Source organism: Xenopus tropicalis, chromosome 5 (assembly GCF_000004195.4).
Source record: "Xenopus tropicalis strain Nigerian chromosome 5, UCB_Xtro_10.0, whole genome shotgun sequence".
Classification (NCBI taxonomy): Eukaryota; Metazoa; Chordata; class Amphibia; order Anura; family Pipidae; genus Xenopus; species Xenopus tropicalis.
This window is the reverse complement of record NC_030681.2, coordinates 100,677,485-100,699,975: the sequence shown is the minus strand read 5'-3', so window position 1 is coordinate 100,699,975 and position 22,491 is coordinate 100,677,485. Positions and strand designations below refer to the sequence as shown.

Below are 22,491 nucleotides of genomic sequence, written 5' to 3'. Positions count from 1 at the left end.
TTAAAAGTTTGCTCTTGTCATCTTCCTGTGGCGCTTTTCTCTTTTTGGACTTTGTTACCGGTCTCTGACATCGTTCTGCGGCCTGTGCTGGCTCCTCATGGTGATTGCTTTCAGAAAGCAAACTCTGAAAGGAAACATTGAAAATATGGTTATAAAACAAAATGTAACAACCAAAAGAATATGTAACCTTTTACAATGTCGCAGCTTATTTACCTGTGATGCTTGTTCCAGTGGTATAGGAATGTTTTCATCACAATTTGTACCCTCTTGTGTTGTACCACATGCTGAATCTATGCTTTCCGGCTGACCTCTAAAATTTGAAAAAGAATCTCGTGGGACATCCTGGTCCACTGTGAATGAAAGTAGCTCATAGTACCACAGTCTTGGGGTGTATATCTCATCCGTCGAGGCACCTGATTTTTTGGATGACTGAACTTTGTTGAACTCCTTTTTAAAAACAGTCCTTATGTTGGAAATTTTATTCTTCACAAAGTCAATATTTGCAGAGGGATTGACCCTCTTAGATAATTCCACCAGAACTTCGTAGGCATCCTTTCTTTTTTGTCTGTTCGAATATTCCACAGACTTTACTCTCCACAAGCAAGGTTGCGCATGGTAAGCCTCTATGAACTCTTTTAAAAAATCTGGGTTCATGAATTTTTCTGCCATCCTGGGAAAAAAAAACATACAAAACAATGGTCAGAAAAGCATATTCTGGTATAGGTACCATACATACTTCACAATGAAATAATTTAAGTGACAAATCACTGGGTTACTAAAGTAGTAAAGCAACAGTTTGTAACTGAAAAAAGTAGTGGGCCATTGTTAAAAACATTCTATACAGTCTATAGGAGTTCACATATTTACAGTAGCCAATCAAACATTCGTCCGAACCATCTTTTTTAAACTAAAAACCCACCATATGCTACGAATAACAAATAATGATTTCAAACTCACCTGAATGCTAAAACGTGGATTTCAAAGGAAAAAAATTGTTTTTCGTTTGGACGAAGACGAACAATCAGTCGGACACCCGCCACACTCCCTGAACACAAAGTATTTCCGGAAAGACACGCCATACTACGTAATATCAGCTGACGTCACACGGGTTCTGGCGCCAGTTCTTCTCGTCTTCTTCATGGAGAGACCTGCTTCAGAGAGGGCTGCTAGAGCTACACCTATGAGTCATGCAGAAATGGTATACCTGGTACAAATCCTAGAGAAGCATGACTATGATGCCAAAAAAGCGGTATACCATCGGGCAAATACCCGAAAAGATAATATTCTAAATAAAGTAATTGAAGGTCTGAAAACCAAATTTGGCGTGCTGCGCTCTAAAGACCAACTGCGGAAGCGCTGGTCAGATCTGAAGTTGAGGGAGGAAGAGCAGTTACAATGTATTCATCGGACTATAAAGAAAAGTAACTTACAAAACTATAATATAATTAACGGTGCGTCACGACGAACGTTCGTTCTCTATTCCGTCACCGTACTTTTAACGATTGTGTGTTATCGATTGTATTGCTCCTTTTCCCTTCTACTTCCACTCACTCTCCTGATACAGCTTCCCCATATCCTGTTTAAATGGATGTGTTGTGATTTCTTTGTTTCTCTCACTGTGTTTTCCTTCTCTGCAGTGCTGTCTCTGTTCCTGTAATAGCTTATCATAACTTGTTTAATATGTGTTATATTTTAATAACTGTGTGTTCTTGTAGAACAAATCAAGAGAGCAAGACTTCTTGCCATGAAAAGAAAATACTCAGGATACAGCTATTAACCTTACAGAAGGCATTGAAGAGAATAACTCCACTACAGATGCTGCTTTGGATGTGAGTTTTGAATCTCAGAAAACAGACACCACTGAAGAGCCCCACAGCTCCTCGCAAGACACGCTGCCCATATCAGGTTTGTGCATAGATGGATGGTCTTTGGACTAGGGTTTGTTTAGCTGTATATATTTTAATGTCTGTATCTTATTTAAGGTTTGGATGATGAATCCAACAAGGAAACCAGCAAAAAGCAGAACTACCTGAATAAACTGAGAAACTGCGCTGATTGCTTGCAAGTCGCAAAGAAAGCTATACAGTGTGCAGGGGAAGCCATAGTATTGCTGGAACAAGAAATCCGAATAGTTTTCATGTTTCTCCAAATTTTAAATGTCTTCTAAATATTTTGTGCATATCTTTTATCTTTGAAATATTTTGTGCATATCTTCTAAATATTTTGTGCATATCTTTTATCTTTGAAATATTTTGTGCATATCTTCTAAAAAGTTTGTGCAGAGCAGATCTTCTAAATAGTTTCTTTTTATATATTTTCACATTTTTTTGTGTTTGTGAAAGAAACAAACAACATATTAGAAAATCGTACCAAAATAAACACATTCTATTTGTTGTACCACACCAAATTTCCTTGACTTTTAATTTAGTTGGTTAGCAACCCCTCATTTACTAAAGAAGACCAATTAATAAAGTTGCTAGAGAAAGTTTACTTGGTGAACCACCCCTGCAGCAGGATACCATAGTTAGCTAGTACAGGCATAAAATACAATAAAATAGAAACAGGGGAACTCGTGTAGCATGAAATACAAGGTTGTTAAAGTTTCGCGTATGAACGTACGAACGTCCGATACAAAATACATGCACAGATGTTATCGTCATCCGACAGAAATTTTCTAACCTGACCGATCTTCATGGTACAACAATTGTCGGGACGATAATTTGGAGTGCACACACGGGCCGAAAGTCGGACGAACATCTTACGAAACCACCTTTCGTACAATTATATCTGTGCGTGTATGGCCAGCTTTAGGGCTCTGGCACAGGAGGGACAGGGGAGGGACAAATCTCCCTGTTCGCGGGCAACTAATCTCCCCGAAATGCCATCCCACTGGCGAAAATGTAAATCGCCGGTGGGATGGCATACTTGGCGCCGCGATTTCACTGAAATCGCGGAGGTTTCCTCTCAAGTTCCCTGATAAGTAGCTCTGTGTGTCTTCACCCTTATGTGTAGTGTTGGATCCATCTGAAAGCTCAGACTCAGGCACAATGCACTGAGATGGCTGCCTACACACCAATATAACAACTAAAAAAATATATTTGTTGTTTCAAGAATACAATATTAAATGGTAGAGTAATTATTTGCTATGTAAACAGTGTAATTTAGAAATAAAAGTACACTATAAAAATAATGACGGCATCCCTTTAAATTAAGAAGCCATTAAGATTTCCTTCCTGTTCTCTCTTATATTCCCTACTTCCTGCAAGGATGACATCAACAGAGATATTTTTTTTCTGTCGGTGCACTTTTAAAACACCCCTTTATTTTGACCGATAGTGATCTGTCAGTTTTCCAAATATACAGCAAAAAGCACATTTACTAGTAGCCTACCCATAGGCAATCAGTGTAGCTGTGCCTTAATACACAGACTTCAGGCAGGCTTTGATCTTGCCATGCCATGTGTTGCCGGATAAGTAGTTAAAACCCAGTGGATGAGATCTGGTCTGGCGGCAGTCCACGGGAAACTATGCAACCACATGCCAGCAACCTTTTGTAGCAACTGAGATGCATAAAATTAACACTGTAAAGGAGTGCTAGGAGCTAATCATTTAAGAAATGCCAAATATTCAGTGTTTAATTGCAAACTGTAAACTCATTTATTAAATATAATAAAATATTTACATATATCATATTTTTTTAATTTCATATTAAATTATAACAGCAACAATTCAAATAAACATAGAAACAGTAGAGTACTTCCCTTTGTAATAAGTGTATCATTAATTAAAAACAAAATATCACACTGCACACAGTGAGCCACAATACAAGATCTGACCTTCATAACCCTGGCTTAAGACTTACATAGGGCCGAGACCCTGGGTCTGTGTTGTTTTAAGGTGCAGTTAACTATGGTTAGCATTTATTGCTGTTGGTTATGCAAAGCCCTTGTCAAAGTGTATTGTTTTATTCCTGGGGGGTTAGGCTGAGGGTCTTCAGGCTAAAAAGAACCATACAGGAGATGGAGAGGGGAAAGCAAGGGAGTTGTCTAAAGAGAAAGTACAGATTATATAGGTGGAAAGCACAATACACTGGAAGCCTGGACTTGGAGTGCTCTTTTATTTCAGGCCAAGAAACTTAATTTGTCAGGTTTTGTATAACCCGCTGTAATAATTATTGTAACGCTACATCATAGGAACTGCAAACCAATCTGTTCTGCAAGAAATCAGATTTATGTGCAAGTGGCACAGCAACAATTCACATAGGGGACAGGTGCCACAAAGAAATGCCCTGGATTAAAGATTGCTAAAAGCTTTCTTGACACTGTAGTTATTAGGGATTACTAATCAATGCTCATGTAAATACCCACAGGCTATACTAGAAGGCAATCTGTGGCAATTCTTGGGATACTCAGTAATATTATATCAGCAAAATGTCACCATTTTTACAAACCAGGACAAACCTATGTATACATGGCTGCTTGTTAAACTGTACACACTTAAGGCAGTCTGGAAGAGTACTCTGATCTATATAAAGTCAATACACTGAGTTATTCTGCAACAAAATGTCAGTATATTACAGGAAGTTCTAAATGAGGGCCAGGTTACAGAAATATGGGGCTGCATTATAATGAGATGTGGCATAAATATGTGTAGGCATTGTAAGACTTCTGTAAGACTTTAATCTCTTCTCTTAGGCACCAGACAGATGAAGTTGCGGAGGGAAATATGGATTATTAGGAGATACTGAAGAGAAGATGCAGGACAAGTGGAAGGTAGGGACCCAAGGAGTTCCAAAAACTAAGCAGGCAACTAAAATTAAATGAGCAGTGGGAAGGGATTTATTGTCATTATTTAGAGTTCATTAATTTTTCTGTATTAACCGACCACATAGAAATGTTAATATTTCGAACAGATTCTATTTTTAACATTAAAGAAACTACTCTGCTTTAATCGTTACAGAATGCCAATCAAACCTGCCCACTCAGGATTCAAAATAAAATGCTATACCTTGGAGCAGAATGCCCCCAAATTCTTCTATAGTTTATGGCACATGGGCCATCTTAAGTGATATGTTTACCATCAGCATTAGGCCTTTTAGGTCTTTACGATTTCATGAGAGGTCAGTGCTTTTCATGGGTTCATGTGATTCCAATGCTCAGGGAGTATTGCAGTATGTATGGGGGGTACCAACATCTGTGGTTCTGTTGCTCCTGATATAAGAAAATGACCCAGCTGTAGTGCCACATGCAGCATAAATAATCGCAAGATCATAGGGGCAGAACGTATTTTCATTTTCTGTATGACTGGGTACCTGGGGGCAGAAATTGGAGAAATAATTTATGATTTTATATAAAAACTCTCAATTGTATTTCTTGCATGATCACACAGTAGATATATTCCAAACATATTTTATCATCCAACAAAATGCTAAAAATTACTCCCTGCTTACACTGAATGGTGATCACCTGCAATTGCCTGAAGTTGTCAAGTGGACAGCCCCTTACTGCACAAAAGTACAAACAGGTTTACTTTTCCTTCCACATAGCTGCAAAACTGGCATTGCCTTTTAAGTGATCTATCTGCTATAATAGGATGCTTTAATACATTTTAGGGCAATAAGTATGTTACAAAATGAGCAGGTGCTGCTGCTGAGAAACCTTTTCCACGTAATCTCTGACCCCCCTTCCTTCCCCAATCTCAAAGATCCAAGCTTTTGTGACTATAACATTGCTTTTGTTCTGTGCCAAAACACGCACATAACAGACAGCTCATGCAGATGTAGATTGTTTTGGTGAGCCATGCTATTTGGTAGCCCCATGTGGACTGCTACCTTGCAGGAGGCTCTGTTTGGAGTTAAGCGGTGTCTCCCAAAACTTGCCTCCAAGGCAGAGATTTTAAAATGGGCAACTACTTTGGGGCCACTGGGAGCAACATCAAAGGATGTAGTGAGCAACATGTTGCTCCCGAGCCACTGGTTAGAGGAACGGGAAGCACATGGTTGGTTTTATATGCAGAATGAGATAGCAGGGACAATAATAACCAGCATATGTAAAAATAAAAAAGTAACAGTACAGTAAGATGAGTCAGTGTTAACTCTTCAGCACAGACAGCCAAGCATGCTTTATGGTGCCAGTGGGACCCAGGGGCCACCACAGCCAAATCAAGAGATCTGTAGTGGTACTCAGGCAGGTTAACTATAATGAGGACGCCAATAAAGAAATAGTTTTGTGATTTCCCAAAAAGAAATTGGGTACAAGTATACCACCTTAGACCAGTGAGCCACCCAATCAGTGGCTCGTAAACAATGTGTTGCTGAACACTTCATTTGATGTTGCTCCTTGTGACCTCAAAGTAGGTGCTATTTTTAAATTTCTGGCTTGGAGATAAGTTTTTGAAGCACAAAAACACAGTTTTACTCCAAGCAGAGTCTCCTCTCTGACCTTATTTAGCATTCTCAAGGAATTTTAGTTCACAATTGAGTGGCTTCCGAAGACTTTTTACATTTGGGTGTGGCTCACAAATAAAAAAGGTTGGGGATCTCTGCCTTAAAGGTGGCCATACACGTTAAGATCCCCTCGCCTGGCGAGGTCAGCTACAATTGACCGGTTTATGGCCACCTTTAGACTAACTGTCATGGGCGTGGGGATAAACTCTAATCATAAATGGGGGCACACCAGATAAGAAGTAAACAAGTACTGCTGAAATCAAATGTAATTGTTTTACAGAGACAGCTTTTTTTCCTGTCTAAGTGTCCCCAATATGCAGTTCTAGCAGGACCCTGACATTAATTAACACAGTCCAAAAAAGGTGCACACAGGAGACAAAGTGTATGCCTTGTGCTCAAAAATATATCTGATATAATCATCAATACCATCCAGCACTCTCAGCTCTTGGTGAAAAAAATAAAATAATGTTTATACAACATTTTGGCTCAGGCTTATATAAGTATAAACCTTTGTTCTATTTCTATAATACTGTTATTTATGAATCTGTAGTATTTCCTTCCCAAACTATTAATCACTTATTGAATTACAGCCATTACTGAAATGCGTTTATCTGCCCTTTTGCCCAATAACTGCCTTTCCTGTAGCCATCACAGTATCACTAGAGGGTTTTAAAAGCTGTTAGAAGAACAAAATATACTCCCTGCTAGTAACATTCTTACTTTGTCTGCTTCGAGTAGAAGATCCAGCAGAACTGGAATAGCTGGTCTGCTGTGGGCCTGACTGAGAGAACTGGGGTGCAATGGTAGGAGTTCTGGCCTTTCGGGATGTGGCACTTAGCACCTCTGGGCTACGTGGGAGCCAGGCTTTGCTGTTACAAAGTAAAAAAAAAAAAAAAAAAAAAAGTTGTTACTTTCAAGATTAAGGAACACATTGTGAATTAATAAAATCAGCCAGTAATAAAGTAGAATATATACTGATAATCTGTTCATAGTGTAATGCTTTTTAATGGCATACTGATTTACTTGCTGTATTCATGGAAACCTGAGCACTGAGTTATTGGAGGAAAAATGTTATAACCTATGTCTTCTAGGCCTCACCTGCTGTTCTGCCCATTGTGCTTTTCCATACCAAGGTCCAGAATACGGGGTGATGAAGCCCCACGCTGGTCTGCCTGACTGCTTGGTGAGAAAAGCCTAGAGGCCTCAGAGTCTATGGCTACAAAAAGAGGGCGAGAGTCCTGTGATTACAACATATAGCAGAAAACATTACTCAATACTAACTCCAACCAACAAAGTATATTAAAGGGGGTTTTCACCTTTAAATTAACTTAAGAGAGTAGAGAGTGATATCCTGAGACATTTTGTAACTGGTCTTTATTTTTTTATAGTTATTAACTTTTTGTTCAGCAGCTCTTTGCTAGGGTCTTGTTTACCTTAGCAACCAGGCAGTAGGTTGAATGACAGACTGGAATATGAATCAGAGGGGGACTGAATAGAAAAATAATTAATGAAAAGTAACAATAATAATACAATTGTAGCCTCACGGATCGATGGTTTTTTAGCTGCTGGGGTCAGTGACCCCTATTTGAAAGCTGGAAAGATGTAGCAGAGGAAGGCAAATAATTTAATAACTATACAAAATAAACAGTGAAGACCAATTGCAAAGTTGCTATGAATAGGACATTCTATAACATACTAAAAGTTAATTTAAAAAGTGAACCACCCCTTTAAATATACATTTGCTTCTGGCAAACAGGTCATTGGCAAGTCATTATTTAATGTTCCAGGGCAACAAATGTCTATGTGTTTCCTAGTTTGTTATTTTTTAAAAAAACCTAACTGAGCTTCTCACAAACAGAAGAAGCAAAGTATATAACTTTTCTTGCATGTTATACTTACAACCTCTAGCTGCTAGTAATTTGATATGGTAACATCAGTAAATTGCAGGTTGTGCATTGTTTACTAACAGATATAACCCAAATATTTGAAAATGACCCTTTACTGAATTTTGAACCAAATGAATCATGGGATCTGTTCAAGCCTTTGGTTTCCTGGCAACAAACAATAAAGGATCTTGTCCAAGGAAAACAAAGCTGCTCAGTGATTGGTTTTATCTGATTAGCCTGTTTATTGCATGAGGCAAAAAAGGAGATTTTGTGATAACTCACCGTTAAATCCTTTTCTCTTAGGACGTCTGTGGGACACAGGGACCATTGGGTATAGTATCTACCAGCAGGAGGCAGGACACTAGAGAGGAAGAAGAGGAAGAAGCCCCTCCTCCCTGATACTATACCCCCCGTCACTTCCTTAGGTGAGCCAGTTTTGTCAACCATATAACGAAGTAACAGAATAACGTAATAACTGAATACTTACAACATAAGCAGAAAAACCTTTCCAGAGGGACCGCTTCCGGGGGGGAAGCCCTGTGTCCCACAGACGTCCTAAGAGAAAAGGATTTAACGGTGAGTAATCACAAAATCTCCTTTTCTCTTACAGGTGTCTGTGGGACACAGGGACCATGGGGACATACCAAAGCTGTCCCATTAAAGAAGGGTGGGAGAAGTGAATTCAGGCAACTGCGGCTTGCAGTACCTTTCTCCCGAAGTGGACGTCAGATGCCGCAAATACCTCAAATCTGTAAAATTTGGTAAAGGAATGGATGGAGGACCAGGTAGCGGCCCTGCAGACTTGTTCGGCTGAGACCCTGTTCCTAAAGGCCCAGGAGGTGCTGATTCCCCGAGTAGAGTGAGCCTTAATGTGGAGAGGTGGAGATCTACCCTTGGCAATGTATGCTCTGCGAATGGCCTCTTTAATCCAACGGGACAAGGTGGCCTTGGAGGCCGAGGAACCCTTCTGAGAGCCAGAGGTTAAGATAAAGAGGGATGAAGACTGACGAATATCCTTAGTCCGGTGGAGATAGAATTTTAGTGCCCGGACCGGGTCTAGCGCGTGCAAGGCCATTTCCTTGGGGGAAGATGGCTGAGGGCAGAAAGACGGAATGGTGATGTCCTGGTTAATGTGGAAGGAGGTAGTAACCTTAGGCACGAAGGAAGGCACAGTTCTGAGGACTGCTCGGTCCGAGTGGAAAACGAGGTAAGGCTGAAGGTGTGATAGGGCCGAGATCTCGGACACTCTGCGTGCCGAGGAGATGGCCAGCAGAAAAACCTTCTTCCAGGTGAGCCACATCAGGGGAATACTGGCCAGGGGCTCAGAGGGGGGGCCCTGCAGGGCAGTGAGGACAAGGTTGAGGTCCCAGGGGGGAACGGGGTCACGGAAGGGGGGGTGAAGCCTCGAGACCCCCTGTAGGAAGGTGGCTATGTCTGGTATAGTAGCCAGACGACGTTGAAAAAGGACCGATAGAGCTGATATCTGTGACTTAAGGGATCCCAGGGAGAGACCCTTGGAAAGCCCTGACTGAAGGAAAGACAAAAGTCGGGGAAGAGAGAAAACCTGAAAGGGGTGACCACCAACGTCACACCAGGGCTTGAATGTCCTCCAAACACGGTGATAAGTCTTGGAGGAAATTGGCCTCCGGGCAGCCATCATGGTGCGAATGACGTCTGGAGAGAACCCTTTGCGCTGGAGAACTAGGGTCTCAATAGCCAGGCCGTCAAACTGAGGAAGGTTGTATCTGGGTGGCGGATTGGACCCTGAGTCAGAATGTCGGGATCCTGGGGGAGACGCCAGGGATCTGCCCTGCTGAGGTGGACCAGGTCGGAGAACCAGGCTCGTTTGGGCCAGAAGGGGGCCACTAGGATCACTGGGCCGGTCCCGGCCTTGATCTTCCTGATGACTCTGGGTAGGAGAGGAAGAGGTGGAAAGATGTATGCGAGGGGGAAGTCCCAGTTGGCTGTGAGAGTGTCCGCTGCTAAGGCTAGGGGGTCTCTGCACCTGGCCATGAATTGGGGGACTTGTCGATTCAGGCGAGAGGCCATGAGGTCCACGGCTGGGAGACCCCATCGTGCGATGATGCTTTGAAATATCTTTGGGCTTAGGGCCCACTTTCCTGGGTCGTTGCCGGCTGAGGTAGTCGGCCTGCCAGTTGTCGAGTCCGGGAATGTAGACAGCTGTCAATCGGGACTCCTGGGTCTCTGCCCAGGTCAGAATAAGACTGACCTCCCTGAGGGCCTGGCGGCTTCGGGTTCCGGCCTGGTGATTCAGATAGGCGACCGTGTTTGCGTTGTCGGATTGTACCTTGATGGCCTGGCCCTTTAGGAGATGCTGCCAGTGTAGGAGTGCTAGGCGGACTGCCCTGATCTCCAGAATGTTGATGGGGAGGAGAGCTTCGGTCTTCGACCAGGTCCCCTGGGCCGAAAGATGGGACGTGAAGATAGGCGTCCTTTATGTCCAGGGCCACTAGGTACTTGTTGTGGCCCATGGCTGCAATCACCGACCTGAGCGATTCCATCTTGAAACGAGAGAAACGAAGGTGAGTGTTGAGTTGCTTGAGGTCTAGAATTGGCCGAAAGGTACCGTCTCGTTTTGGAACGAGAAAAAGGTTGGAGTAAAACCCCCGGAACCTCTCTCCCGGAGGGACTGGCGTGATCACTCTCTCGTCCAAAAGGCCTTGGACAATGGAGAGGAAGGCGGAACGTCTGAGAGGGTCTTGAGATAGTCTGGACATGAAAAACCTGCTTGGCGGGTTGGAGAGAAACTCGAGGCGATAGCCTGAGGCCACTACCCTGTGTACCCATGGGTCGGAGGTGAGACGGAGCCAGGCCTCGTGGAAAAAACGAAGTCTGCCTCCTATGGGAGAGAGACTTCCCGCCTGGGGGTAGTCATGTGGAGGATTTGTCGGCAGGCTTGGGTTGAGGGCGTCTACCCTGCCAGGAGTACCTGGAACGGGTCTGAAACTTCGGTTTTCCTGAAGGATTGTGGAACCTCTCCCCTGAGACTGTAGAATCCCTGGAGGGGGTGAACTTGGAGCCCTTGGAGCGAAAAAAGCGACCCCTGCGAAAGGAGGGACGGTTCTTGGGCTGTGGGAGGAAAGTGCTCTTTCCTCCTGTAGCCTGGCTGATTATTTTGTCGAGTTCTGGCCCGAAAAGAAGTTTGCCTTTAAAGGGAAGAGTGGTAAGTGATTTTTTGGAAGACATGTCGGCGGACCAAAGTTTGAGCCAAAGTGAGCGACGGGCCGCTACAGCAAGCGCCGAGGTACGACTGATGGCCTGTACGGAGTCCAGGGAAGCTTCGCAGATGAATTCGCGGATCTTAGATGCTAAGAGAGAGAGTTCCTGTCTGGAAGAGCCCGATGAGATGCCTTCAATGAGGGAATCGGACCAGGTCTGAACAGCCCGGGAAACCCAGGCAGAGGCCAGAGCCGGACGAAGGCTCTCCCCCGCGGAAGAGAATGTGGCCCTGAGGAACCCTTACATCTTTTTGTCCATTGGATCCTTAAAGGAAGAGGAATCCGGAACAGGAAGGGCCGTGTTCTTGGACAGACGGGATACCGGAGCATCCACGGATGGAGGAGTAGACCATTTTTCCAGAGTCTCCTGTGCGAATGGATAAGAGCGTTGAAAACGCAGAGAGGTCTGAAAACGCCTTTCAGGATGGTCCCACTCTGACTGGATGAGGGAATCCAGTTGGTCGTGGGAGGGAAAGACAGCAGAGGTCTTCTTCTGTCGCTTGAAAAGAGAGGAGGATGCCTCTAGAGTAGATTCTGGAGTCTTGAGGTCAAGGCAAGATATAACTGCTGCAATAAGAGCATCAATGGCCTCGGGCGAAGACTAGGCTGTATCGTCCGGCCCGTCGGAAGAAATTTCTCCTTCGCTTAAGGAATGATCCTCCCAAGTGGCTGAGGCGTGTAGTGACTCGGAGTCACTGTAGTCTTCCAGGCGAAGTAACGCTTGTCGCTTAAGAGACCTGGTAGGCTGCGGATCCTCCTTATCCAGTCTGTCTAGTAGTTTATCAAGACAGGCCGCTAACTTGGGAATGACTGAGGAGAGTTGAGCCGCCCATGGCGGTGGGTCCTGGTTGGAGGAAGAAGCCTGAGCCGGAACATTCAGGGCCGGTGCTAGGGTAGGGTCCCCCTCAGCTAACTCCGTGGAGGGGGGAGGAGACACGACCAGAGCCTGGGATGGGGTCTCAGCCGGAAGCTTGGAGCATGAGGAACAAAGCGGTTCCTTTCTGCCAGATGGGAGACGTTTGCAGCATCTGGCGCATGCTAAATATTTTACTTTTGAGGAACTGGAAGCCCCCCTGGAAAAGGGGCCCTCTGGAATGCCCTCTGCCATGACAGAAACAACAACAACAGTGCAGTTCTTAACAAAACAGTCAGCAGGTATTAAGCAAAAAAGACAAGAAGGCTTTAATGCAATAGGCAATGTAATGCAGAAGAAAAAAGGAAATCTTCACCTTTGAAAATCAATGAATATATATATATATATATATATATATCTCTATAGATATTCCCAGCAGGGAAGATCACCTCACAGTGCCCAGCAATGTTAGTACAGACACCCAGCCCTGTAAGGGTTAAACTCTGTCAGAGAAAAGACCCCAGCTACCGTTCCAGCCCTGCCCGTTCCTAGTTCTCCCCAATAGTGCCCCCTCCTGCCTAGCAGTACCGTCCTTGCATCCAGGAAGAGGAAGAGCCCCTTGGAGAAACGCTGAGGAGCCAACCGATCAGGATGGAGAGCGGTGGAGAATGGCGCGAAAAGCAGAACGCGCGAAGAGACGGCGCTCACAAAATGGCGCCACGCTGTGACGTCACGTGGAACACATGAAGAAAGTGGAACGCATGGGGGCGCTGGAACGCAAGGGAACCGGAGGAGCACCTAAGTCGGAGAACAAACGCCGCTACTGGTGGCAGACAGGGCGGGCTGGAGAGGCAGGCTAGGAGCTGACAGACTGACCTGGGATTGGAGCACTGGAGGAACAGGACAGCCGGACAGCTTCTGCACTAAAAGGTTAGGCAGGGAAGATCTGTGTAGCCCGCTCCATAGGAGTCTAAAGGTCCCCATACACGGGCCGACTATAGCTGCCGATATCGGTCCCTTGGACCGATTCGGCAGCTAATCGGCCCGTGTATGAGGAGAGCAGAGCGGCCTGGCCGACCGATATCTGGCCTGAAATTGGCCAGATCTCGATCGGCCAGGTTAGAAAATCAGGTCGGATTGGGGACCGCATTGGCTCGTTGATGCGGTCCCCGAACCGACTGCCCCATTGCTGCCCACATAATCTGATCGGTTTTTTTTACCTAAATTCTCCCCGATATCGCCCACCCGTAGGTGGGGATATCGGGTGAAGATCCGCTCGCTTGGCGACATCGCCAAGCGAGCGGATCTGCTCGTGTATGGCCACCTTTACTGGCTCCGGTGCCTGGATCCCATGTAGGGGGGAGCCTGTGAAGGGAACTCTGAAGAGGCCCTATAGGACAACCCCTGGTGCCAGAGATCTGGCCGCAGAAAATCAGATTGGAGCTGTGAAGATCCTGTCTCCTGAAGACACTAGAGAAAAACTGGCTCACTAAGGAAGTGACAGGGGGTATAGTATCAGGGAGGAGGGGCTTCTTCCTCTTCTTCCTCTCTAGTGTCCTGCCTCCTGCTGGTAGATACTATACCCCATGGTCCCTGTGTCCCACAGACACCTGTAAGAGAAAACAAGTTTATCTTCCTTATGTTTCCGCCTCTCATTAATATACTGTATCTCTGTTTTTTGGTATACACAACCCCAGAACAGAACAAACTGCTGTATCATAAGCCCTTAAGCAATTTAACTAAGTCAAAGGTAAAGCCTCTAACTTATACCATAATGGCCATGTCTGGCTTGGAAGTCATTCCAAGAGCCACTTATGTCCAAGGAACTGCTCCACAGAGTGGCCTCAAGTAATGCAGCCCCCCAGGCTTAGGTGGATCCCTTTAAACTATGGCTTTCTAAATAATCCACTCAGCCACTAATGTGTGAGCCAGTAGATGAGGGTCAGCCAACAGGCCAGTAAGTGCATGAATTGGGGTGTCTGGCTATTATATTCTGTTCTACACATAGAGGATAATGATGATGTAGGGAAGTCTGGCCTCCCGAAAAGTAGAACAACTGTATATGATTATATACAGGGGAAAGCCTTTTGATGGTAGATTCCCCATACAAAATGTACCTCCCATTCCTTGGTTCTACAACTTTCCTGGCATGTATCTTGCTCAGTATATATGGGGTTGCACATTAATTTGCAAACACACGTGAGGCTGCCCATCAATACATTTAAGTCTGAAATGTCAGAAATGGCCTTGATTAATCTGTGTGTTCAATGTGAAATATAAGGAGAGGACAGAATTTGCTGAATGACTGTAAACTCATGTTAATTGTATGATAAAATGTATATGTATTATGTTTGTGGGTCAACTCCCAGAAAAACAACATTCAGCAAATAGGTCATTGAACTCACAGAGACTGAAAACCGCTGATTGTAATGCAGAGAAATCCTCATACAGGCAGTTTCCTGTGATAGCTACAGGAAAGGACTACGGATTTCCTTCTTAATTTCAGGCAAAATTTGGTCAAAGGAAATTCCTGTGAGCCACCTGCTTTAAGGTCACAGTTGGGTCAATAAACTCAGAAAGGACAGCATAAATGTAGACTTTAGCCAGTAACCAACAACAAACACAACGGGCTAATCCTCCCCCTCCATCTACTCAGGTTCTCATTATGTATATGCTTTCCATTTAGGGCCAAGGTTATATTTAACCTACAGCCTATGCATATAGAAGTCTCAACAGTGTATGTCCAGTTGCAGAGGTTTTGCACCCTGGAACTCAATGGGATGATGAGACCAGGTATGGACTGGGATTCAAAAATAGGCCCTGGCAAATACACAGAGGCCCAAACAATAGTGACCGTCTATGGCATCTTACAGCTGCCCCTCTGGCATTTGTCAGAACCAACAGATGCCAGTCCCAGCCTGAATGTGACCAAGTATATATAAGGTTTATGGCACATTGGAACTGGCAGTAAAACACACTGAGCTTGGCAAGTAGAGTGTGCCCATAAAAGACAGGTTGTGTTAATGAAGCTCAGCGAAGTAGTCTAACCATTTTGGCTGGATGACCACTAGAGTGCAAGACAGATATTCAACATTTGTTTAACTGTCTTACACTCTAGCAGTCATCGAGCAAAAATGGCCAGACCAATTAAAGGGGTTGCTCACCTTTAAGTTAACTTTTAGTATGATGTAGAGAGTGATATTCGGAGACTACTATTTGTAGTATTTTAGTTATTTCGCTTTTTGTTCAGCAGCTCTCCAGTTTGGAGTTTCAGCAGCTATCTGGTTGCTAGGGTCCAAATTACCTTAGCAACAATGGAGCAATTTGAACAAGAGACTGGATATGAATAGGGGAGGACCGGAATAGAAAAATAGTTTTTTTTGGCTGCCAGGGTAAGTGACCCCCCCCCCATTTGAAAGCTGGAAAGAGGCAAAAAAAAAAGGAAGGCAAAAAATTCAAAAGGTATAAAAAAAAAAAAAAAAGAAGTTCCTAAGAACTATTCTATAACATACTGCAGGTTAACATAAGGCGAACTGCCCCTTAAACACCTAGGCGAAGATATATCAAGATTCAAAAACCCCTTGTAAATAAGATTAGAGGGTTTCTTTAGTTTTTTTTTTACAGCTATTGGTAATGCTAGGGATGACAGAATCTGGGTTTTTACACTGATATTATACTACTCATCCCAATTAATATGTTAGCTGTGAGCTTCCTATAGTGCATCTGAAAGAGGCGTGACATAGAGACTGAAGAAAGCAATACAAGGCAAAAGAGTTGAGAACACTGCTGACACAGAGAGGACAGTTACAGTGAGCGTTACCCAATTTCAAAAATACGGGAACTATATCAGAAAGTTTTCGCATTAAAAAAAAAAAAATTGTGTTGTTTTTTGTCATTAAATACAAATTTACAAGTTTGTAGAAATATGGAGATTGAGGTGGAATTTGTAAAAAGGAGAATTAAATTTACACCCAATTAAACACAGTTTTTACTCTAAAAAACACCTTCTTCCTTTTGTAATCCCCCCAACACACACAGTGTTCTGGTGTAATACTCAGAGGAGAGGGTGCACTAAGCCTGTTAATCTATTAACAGTACTACTAAAATGGCCGTACCCCATCAACTAATAACAGCAGCATACTGCCCATTACTTTCTCGTGGGTATGGTTTCATTTAAAACTCACTGAGTATACATGGCTATCCCTTTCCTTATTTACAGGATCCTGGGTTACATGGAACACAACCCCTGAATGAGTACAGTCACATGAATTCAAATAGCAAAGAAAATGAACAGATGACACCTCAGAAATGCCCTTGTTTAAATGAGTAAGTACATTCCATGCTTATTCTGGAAAACTGTTTGGTATCTCCCACCAGCTCCATCCAATCCAGGGAGCTAGCCCCGCATAAGGTGACATACAAGTTTTCCATACTTTGTTCCCATTGGGTGTAACTACATATAGCAGACCCAGGGACTACTGTATTGTAGTCCCCACTACTAATTCCCTCTCCTGCCCTTTGCCAAAGGTAGTAAAACAGCGCAAGCAGGCCGGGAGGGGCGGGGATAAGGGACTGCTCATGTCGGGCCCTCTGAGCGCTTCCAAGGTACACTAATGGTATTACTTACAGTCAGATGTAACACAGTAATCAGAGGTACTGGCCCGACTTCCACTGCGTGTTGGCGGTCTTGAGCTAACAACAGACATGTTTGCTTGGCTGGTTTTGAAAGTATTTGTTGGAGGTGAGGGTGGACCACTGGTTTTTCGCCTTTTAAACAAAGCAGGAAAAAAAGTGAGTAATGAATGCTGTTTTGTCTAGCGAAACAGCTTAGTATAATTTTGAAATAGAAGATATATAAGGACATCTTGATTTCAGTTTGCCTATCCAGATTCTAGGTAGTGTATGCCCCCAGTATCACTCTCACACTCCATACATTAATGAGCTTTGTACATAGTGATATATACACTTACACTGTATTCATAACTCGGTGAGTACTGGGAGTTACAGGTCTCTGAAGAGGTTCATCAGCGCTTTGCAAGACACCACCAAACATCCTCTTCTTTACTTTGAAACTGTTGGTCATTATCTAAAAGGAGAGTTTTTGGTTTTCATTAAGGCATGGCTTAGGTATAAGTATATATGTTCCTATTACCAGAAGAGGCAGTAAGTGTAAAAATAAAATAATTATACCTTGGTGCTTTATATTAAAATAAAAGAAAATATGTATTTGTTTTTTTAATGAACAGGCAAAATAACATTTCAGCATTTACTTTGCTCATAGTGAAAATGTTATATATTGGTGTATGCTTCCCCTTTATTTACAGCAATGTTAATTATGCTGTGTCTGTAAATTTGTGTTGGAAACGTATACATTTTAATTTAAAGAAATGACATACTCCCAGGTAATCTGTAGTCAAAAGCTTTTCCCCAGCCAGCTCTCCACTTTGGGCATAAATAATTTCATCTTTGTCAAGATCAGCTTCCAGGGCATCCTCGTCTTCCTGTAAATAAAAGTCAAAGTTTTAGCACAGACTTGATAAATCCTCAGTAAGACACACATAGACACATACAAGTGACAGCATAGTTTGCCTGTAATAGCACCACAACCAGAAAAAGCAGTTTCAAGGGTTCAGTCAGATTTAACTCCAGAATGCTATATATATATATATACACACATATAATTTTCATGTCTATAGTCCCTCTTTAGGTTAGCTAAAAGATCTAGAATTCCACTCTCACATATGGAGACAATTATGACAACTACTAGTTAAGGAATAGGAAGAGCCATACTTTATAAGGAATTGTGTCAGTATTGCAGGTATCTTTAAGATGTTTAATTATAGATCTATGGTGTAATTAGAAGTTTTTGGACATTCTGAGTTAAAAAACCTTCTCTGTGGTCTAGCACTGCTCCAGGCCCCCTTTGGACCATGGTTACAACAGTGATAATCCTAAACATAATGGAAACCCCATAAGGTCCCTTTAGCAGGGCCAGATGGGAATTTGGAAATAATTTTACCTGATTTAGCATTCAGGTAAATTAATCTGTGATGTTAGATTACTATTTGTTTCATCAGTACACACCCTGGAAATAATGGAATAGGTGATGCTCGCTCTCATTTCCTTTATGAAGATTTAGGAAAGGAAAGAATATGACTATTGCAAAGTGTTCAATATAGACGAGCACACAGTTTAAAGGACACGTTGATACTGATGTCATTGATAAGAAAAGATCGAAAATTTTCGGAGTAACAGGTAACAAAGGTGATACCTGCAATGTATTACATATCAACATATGAAAGGGTCTAGAGAATTTTGACAGGTAGGAGCTGTTAGATGAAAGAGTAGCTCAACTGTAATATTGCCATGATGATTTATTTGTTATCATGCTTGAAGTGTCAGAAGCACTTTGAGGGGCCTAATAGCAACAATATAACACAGTAGTCAGGAAGATAAACTTGGCTACACATAAATGTTCCTGTTAAATATGATTGACTGTCAACGGCAATGCATAATGTCATTTTGCGCCCTCACAGATTACTGCATGCTGGTCTGTTAGATTTACCACAATTAAAACTCATAGAAAAATGTATGTTAAAAATATGGCCAAGATAAATGATCCCCAACTAATAACAGAACTATGTAAAGATTTAGAAGATGCTCCGGGGCAAAATATTATGGCTAGTGGGGATAACTTATTAAAATAACCATTCTACCCAGAATATTAGGCCTACTTTTCAGACTTATGAACTTCAGTAGATAATAAAACACTGACTTTGTTACAAAGAAAGATAACACGTTTCATATAGAACAATAAAAAACCCTGGTAACCCAACAAAGGGTTATGACTACCACCAAATCCAAAGGTGGCATTTCAGTTTCACATATTAAACGATACTACAAAGCACCAAGCCTAGCTCGGTTATCTTTATGACACATGATATACTAGTGTGGGTTAAACTGGAAAGAGCTTCAGCAAAATCATAAAACTGGTATTAAAGTGGAACACTATCCAAATAAGGAATTTACCAAGCTATATCAGCAGGCTAACTAAAACTGATCGCTACATGGAATAAGACACAATCTACCTATCCTTTGAAATCAAAGATCACACAGCTAGAGACAACTGAAGGCAACACAAGCTTTACTCCTTGCATGGAGTAACAAAGCATTTGCGTGGTTCAAGGCAGGATTATCATCATCTGGTACAGCAGCCCTGTAACATTAAACAAGCATTCCCCCTACTGTGCCACGACAGATGGTGACTTTCAGAGATGCAATACATTTGTTGCATACAGGGCACGGCATTAACTGTAGCATAAACAGGTAGTTGGCAGTATTAATAAAGTAAAGCGAGAGTTCAGAAGTACATAGTAACATAGTAAGTTGGGTTGAAAAAAGACATACGTCCATCAGGTTCAACCATAATGCCTATATATAACCTGCCTAACTACTAGTTGATCCAGAGGAAGGCAAAAAACCCCATCTGAAGCCTCTCTAATTTGCCGCAGAGGGGAAAAAATTCCTTCCTGACTCCAAGATGGCAATCGGACCAGTCCCTGGATCAACTTGTACTAAGAGCTATCTCCCATAACCCTGTATTCCCTCACTTGCTAAGTAATATATTTTTTGGGCACTGCAAACCGAATAATTTCAAGAAATTAATATGACCAGGCACTGCAAATAAGAATGTGCACACGTAAAAATGTGACTACTTGGGAGAAACAAAAGCAAATATTACAACATCATTCCATAAAACATAAGCATTTGCACAAGTTTTTTCGATAACCTTAAAGATTTAAAAACAAATATTCTTAACACTACTCTATGACGTATAGTTATAAGTATAAGAAATGAATGCACAAAAGTACATAAAAGGTCTGGGGCAGAAGGAGATTACAAAGCCTAGCACCATATCTGACTGTGCAATCTAAACTATATACTAAGGAGACAAAACCAACTGCTAAAACATAATATTTAGAAATTAGTTTCTAGGATGATAGGGTCTTCACGCAGTGTGCAAAGTGCACTTTTGGTGTCCTTGTGGGTGTGTACGCCCTATTATTTTGGTGCTAGTTTGCTGCACCTACGGACGCAGGGTGCTGAGGGAACTCTGTAGGTCAGGTGGTGGCTCCACGGTTCCCATGTCAATAGTTTTTTTACATATTAGGACAGAACACCATAATACTGTACTATACCAAAAACTGGGTGCTCACCGTAAAGGGGGTCCCCAGATAAAAAAAAAACCAAAGGTTTAATAGAGGAACAGGCACACCAATGTATAAAAATAGCAACATCTTTCTTCCATCTTAAATACAAAAAAAACCAACACGTTTTCATCAGGGTCATGCATGAAAAAAAAAAATACAGGCCTTGGGGCCGATCGCACACTTTTTTGCGTTAAATTAGCGCGCGATTCACCATAGTATTATCGCGTGCGTTAAGTCGCCATATCGCGCGACTGCATGCGTTAATTTCCGCGCTGAAAAGAATACGATCGCATGATTCACAGTCACTTAGACGCGCTAAATATCGCATTAGGCTATGTGAAAATTTACACCTTCTACAGGCAGGCGATAAATTATAGAAAAGTACAGTAAATGAGTTTTTGGCAATAAAATATGGACTTAGCAGTGTTATTTATTCAACTATGTGTCTTTTTACTCAATTTTACTAAAGTCTTGGCATGTATGGAATTTTGCTACTAATATACAGTACTATAGCGGTAAATATTTAGTCGCCAAAATAAACAGTACTGTAGCAGAAAATATTTAGTCGCCAAAATATACAGTACTATAGCGGTAAATCTTTAGTTGCCAAAATCTACAGTACTGTAGCGGTAAATATTTAGTCGCACAAAATACATTACTAGGTATAATAATTATAGAAAAGTACAGTAAATGAGCTTTTGGCAATAAAATATGGACTTTGCAGTGTTATTTATTCAAGTATGTGTTTCCCCTAGAGTGACGCAGCCGCCAGTTTGCAGGGAAATGGTCATTTTTAATACAGTAATTTTCACAAGTATTGGTGTGTATGGCTAAAATGGTGTGCGTTCATTCGCACGACTATTTATATGCGGCTACAAGTGATGAAATGTTTCGGCAGGCATGGATTCGCAGCGAATTTTTGGACGTGCGGCAAAACAATCTGCCAATGGCAAAACGCATGAAAAAATTTGCTACGCAAAAATTCACCGCACTTCCAAAAATTTACACAAGCATCAAAAAATAATAGTCGCGGGCAACATTTTTTTGCCCGCGCGTCATTTTTGCCGTTTCGTGGATCTTTCGAAAGATTTGCTAATTTTTCACCAAAGATAACCAGAACACATTTGCTCATCACTAGTGGCTACTATTTATAAGCATCTACTATTTATATGCTACCATTTATATGCTACCATTTATATGTGGCTAATATTTATATACACCATTTATATGTGGCGACAATTTATATACACTATTTCTAAGCTACTATTCATATGTGGCGACTATTCGCGTGCGTTATTTAGCGCATGTACCGTCAAATACCGCTTGAAAATAGTCATCGCAAGTTAAATAACGCATGCAATATCGCGCGTAAAATAGCGCAAGTATGCTTATAGTGAATCGTGCGAAAAGTCGCAAAAATTTTTACCGCACGCTATAAACAGCGCACGTTTTATCGCACTTTAGTGAATCGGCCCCCTTGTCTTTTATGCATGTGGCGCTTACAAAGGTCCCACTCTATGGGTTTAAACCTGTTTTTTTTCCTATTTAACCCGTGTGTCAATAGGCACAGCAGCACCTGATGTGGAGCAGAAGGCAGGGAGGACTGAGTGCACTAAGCACAACTATGTGGAAGTGTAAGGAGCGGATTTTGATGCGAGTACCTTTAATGGAAGTGTGTTACACACAATTAACAGCAGGGACAAAGTTGCTCACTGCACTTGAGGACATGAATGAGCCATTATATTTTCCTTAGCACTGTCTGATTCTAAGCTCACAATCTAAACTATAAAGTCTGGCAGAAGAGAGACACTGTCAGGAGGGGCATATAGGAGGAACAGAGCTAGAATCTGTTTCTCCCT

The 22,491-nt window shown here is 42.4% G+C and overlaps 1 protein-coding gene across 6 annotated transcripts in view; it reads right to left on the bottom strand.

Annotated features, from left to right (window-relative positions):
* Nucleotides 1-3,632: 3,632 nt before the first annotated feature.
* armc9 (armadillo repeat containing 9) overlaps nucleotides 3,633-22,491 on the bottom strand; it is a 77,175-nt gene continuing 58,316 nt past the window's right edge. For all 6 annotated transcript variants that reach the window (XM_012962524.3, XM_012962522.3, XM_012962526.3 and 3 more), the window contains 6 exons: nucleotides 17,819-17,923; nucleotides 17,393-17,508; nucleotides 17,050-17,189; nucleotides 7,543-7,660; nucleotides 7,165-7,313; nucleotides 3,633-5,310 (listed from right to left, as the gene is read on the bottom strand). In XM_012962524.3, coding sequence (XP_012817978.1) covers nucleotides 5,288-5,310; nucleotides 7,165-7,313; nucleotides 7,543-7,660; nucleotides 17,050-17,189; nucleotides 17,393-17,508; nucleotides 17,819-17,923 — 651 coding nt within the window. In that variant the 3' untranslated portion in view covers nucleotides 3,633-5,287. The remainder of the gene's footprint in view (nucleotides 5,311-7,164; nucleotides 7,314-7,542; nucleotides 7,661-17,049; nucleotides 17,190-17,392; nucleotides 17,509-17,818; nucleotides 17,924-22,491) is intronic.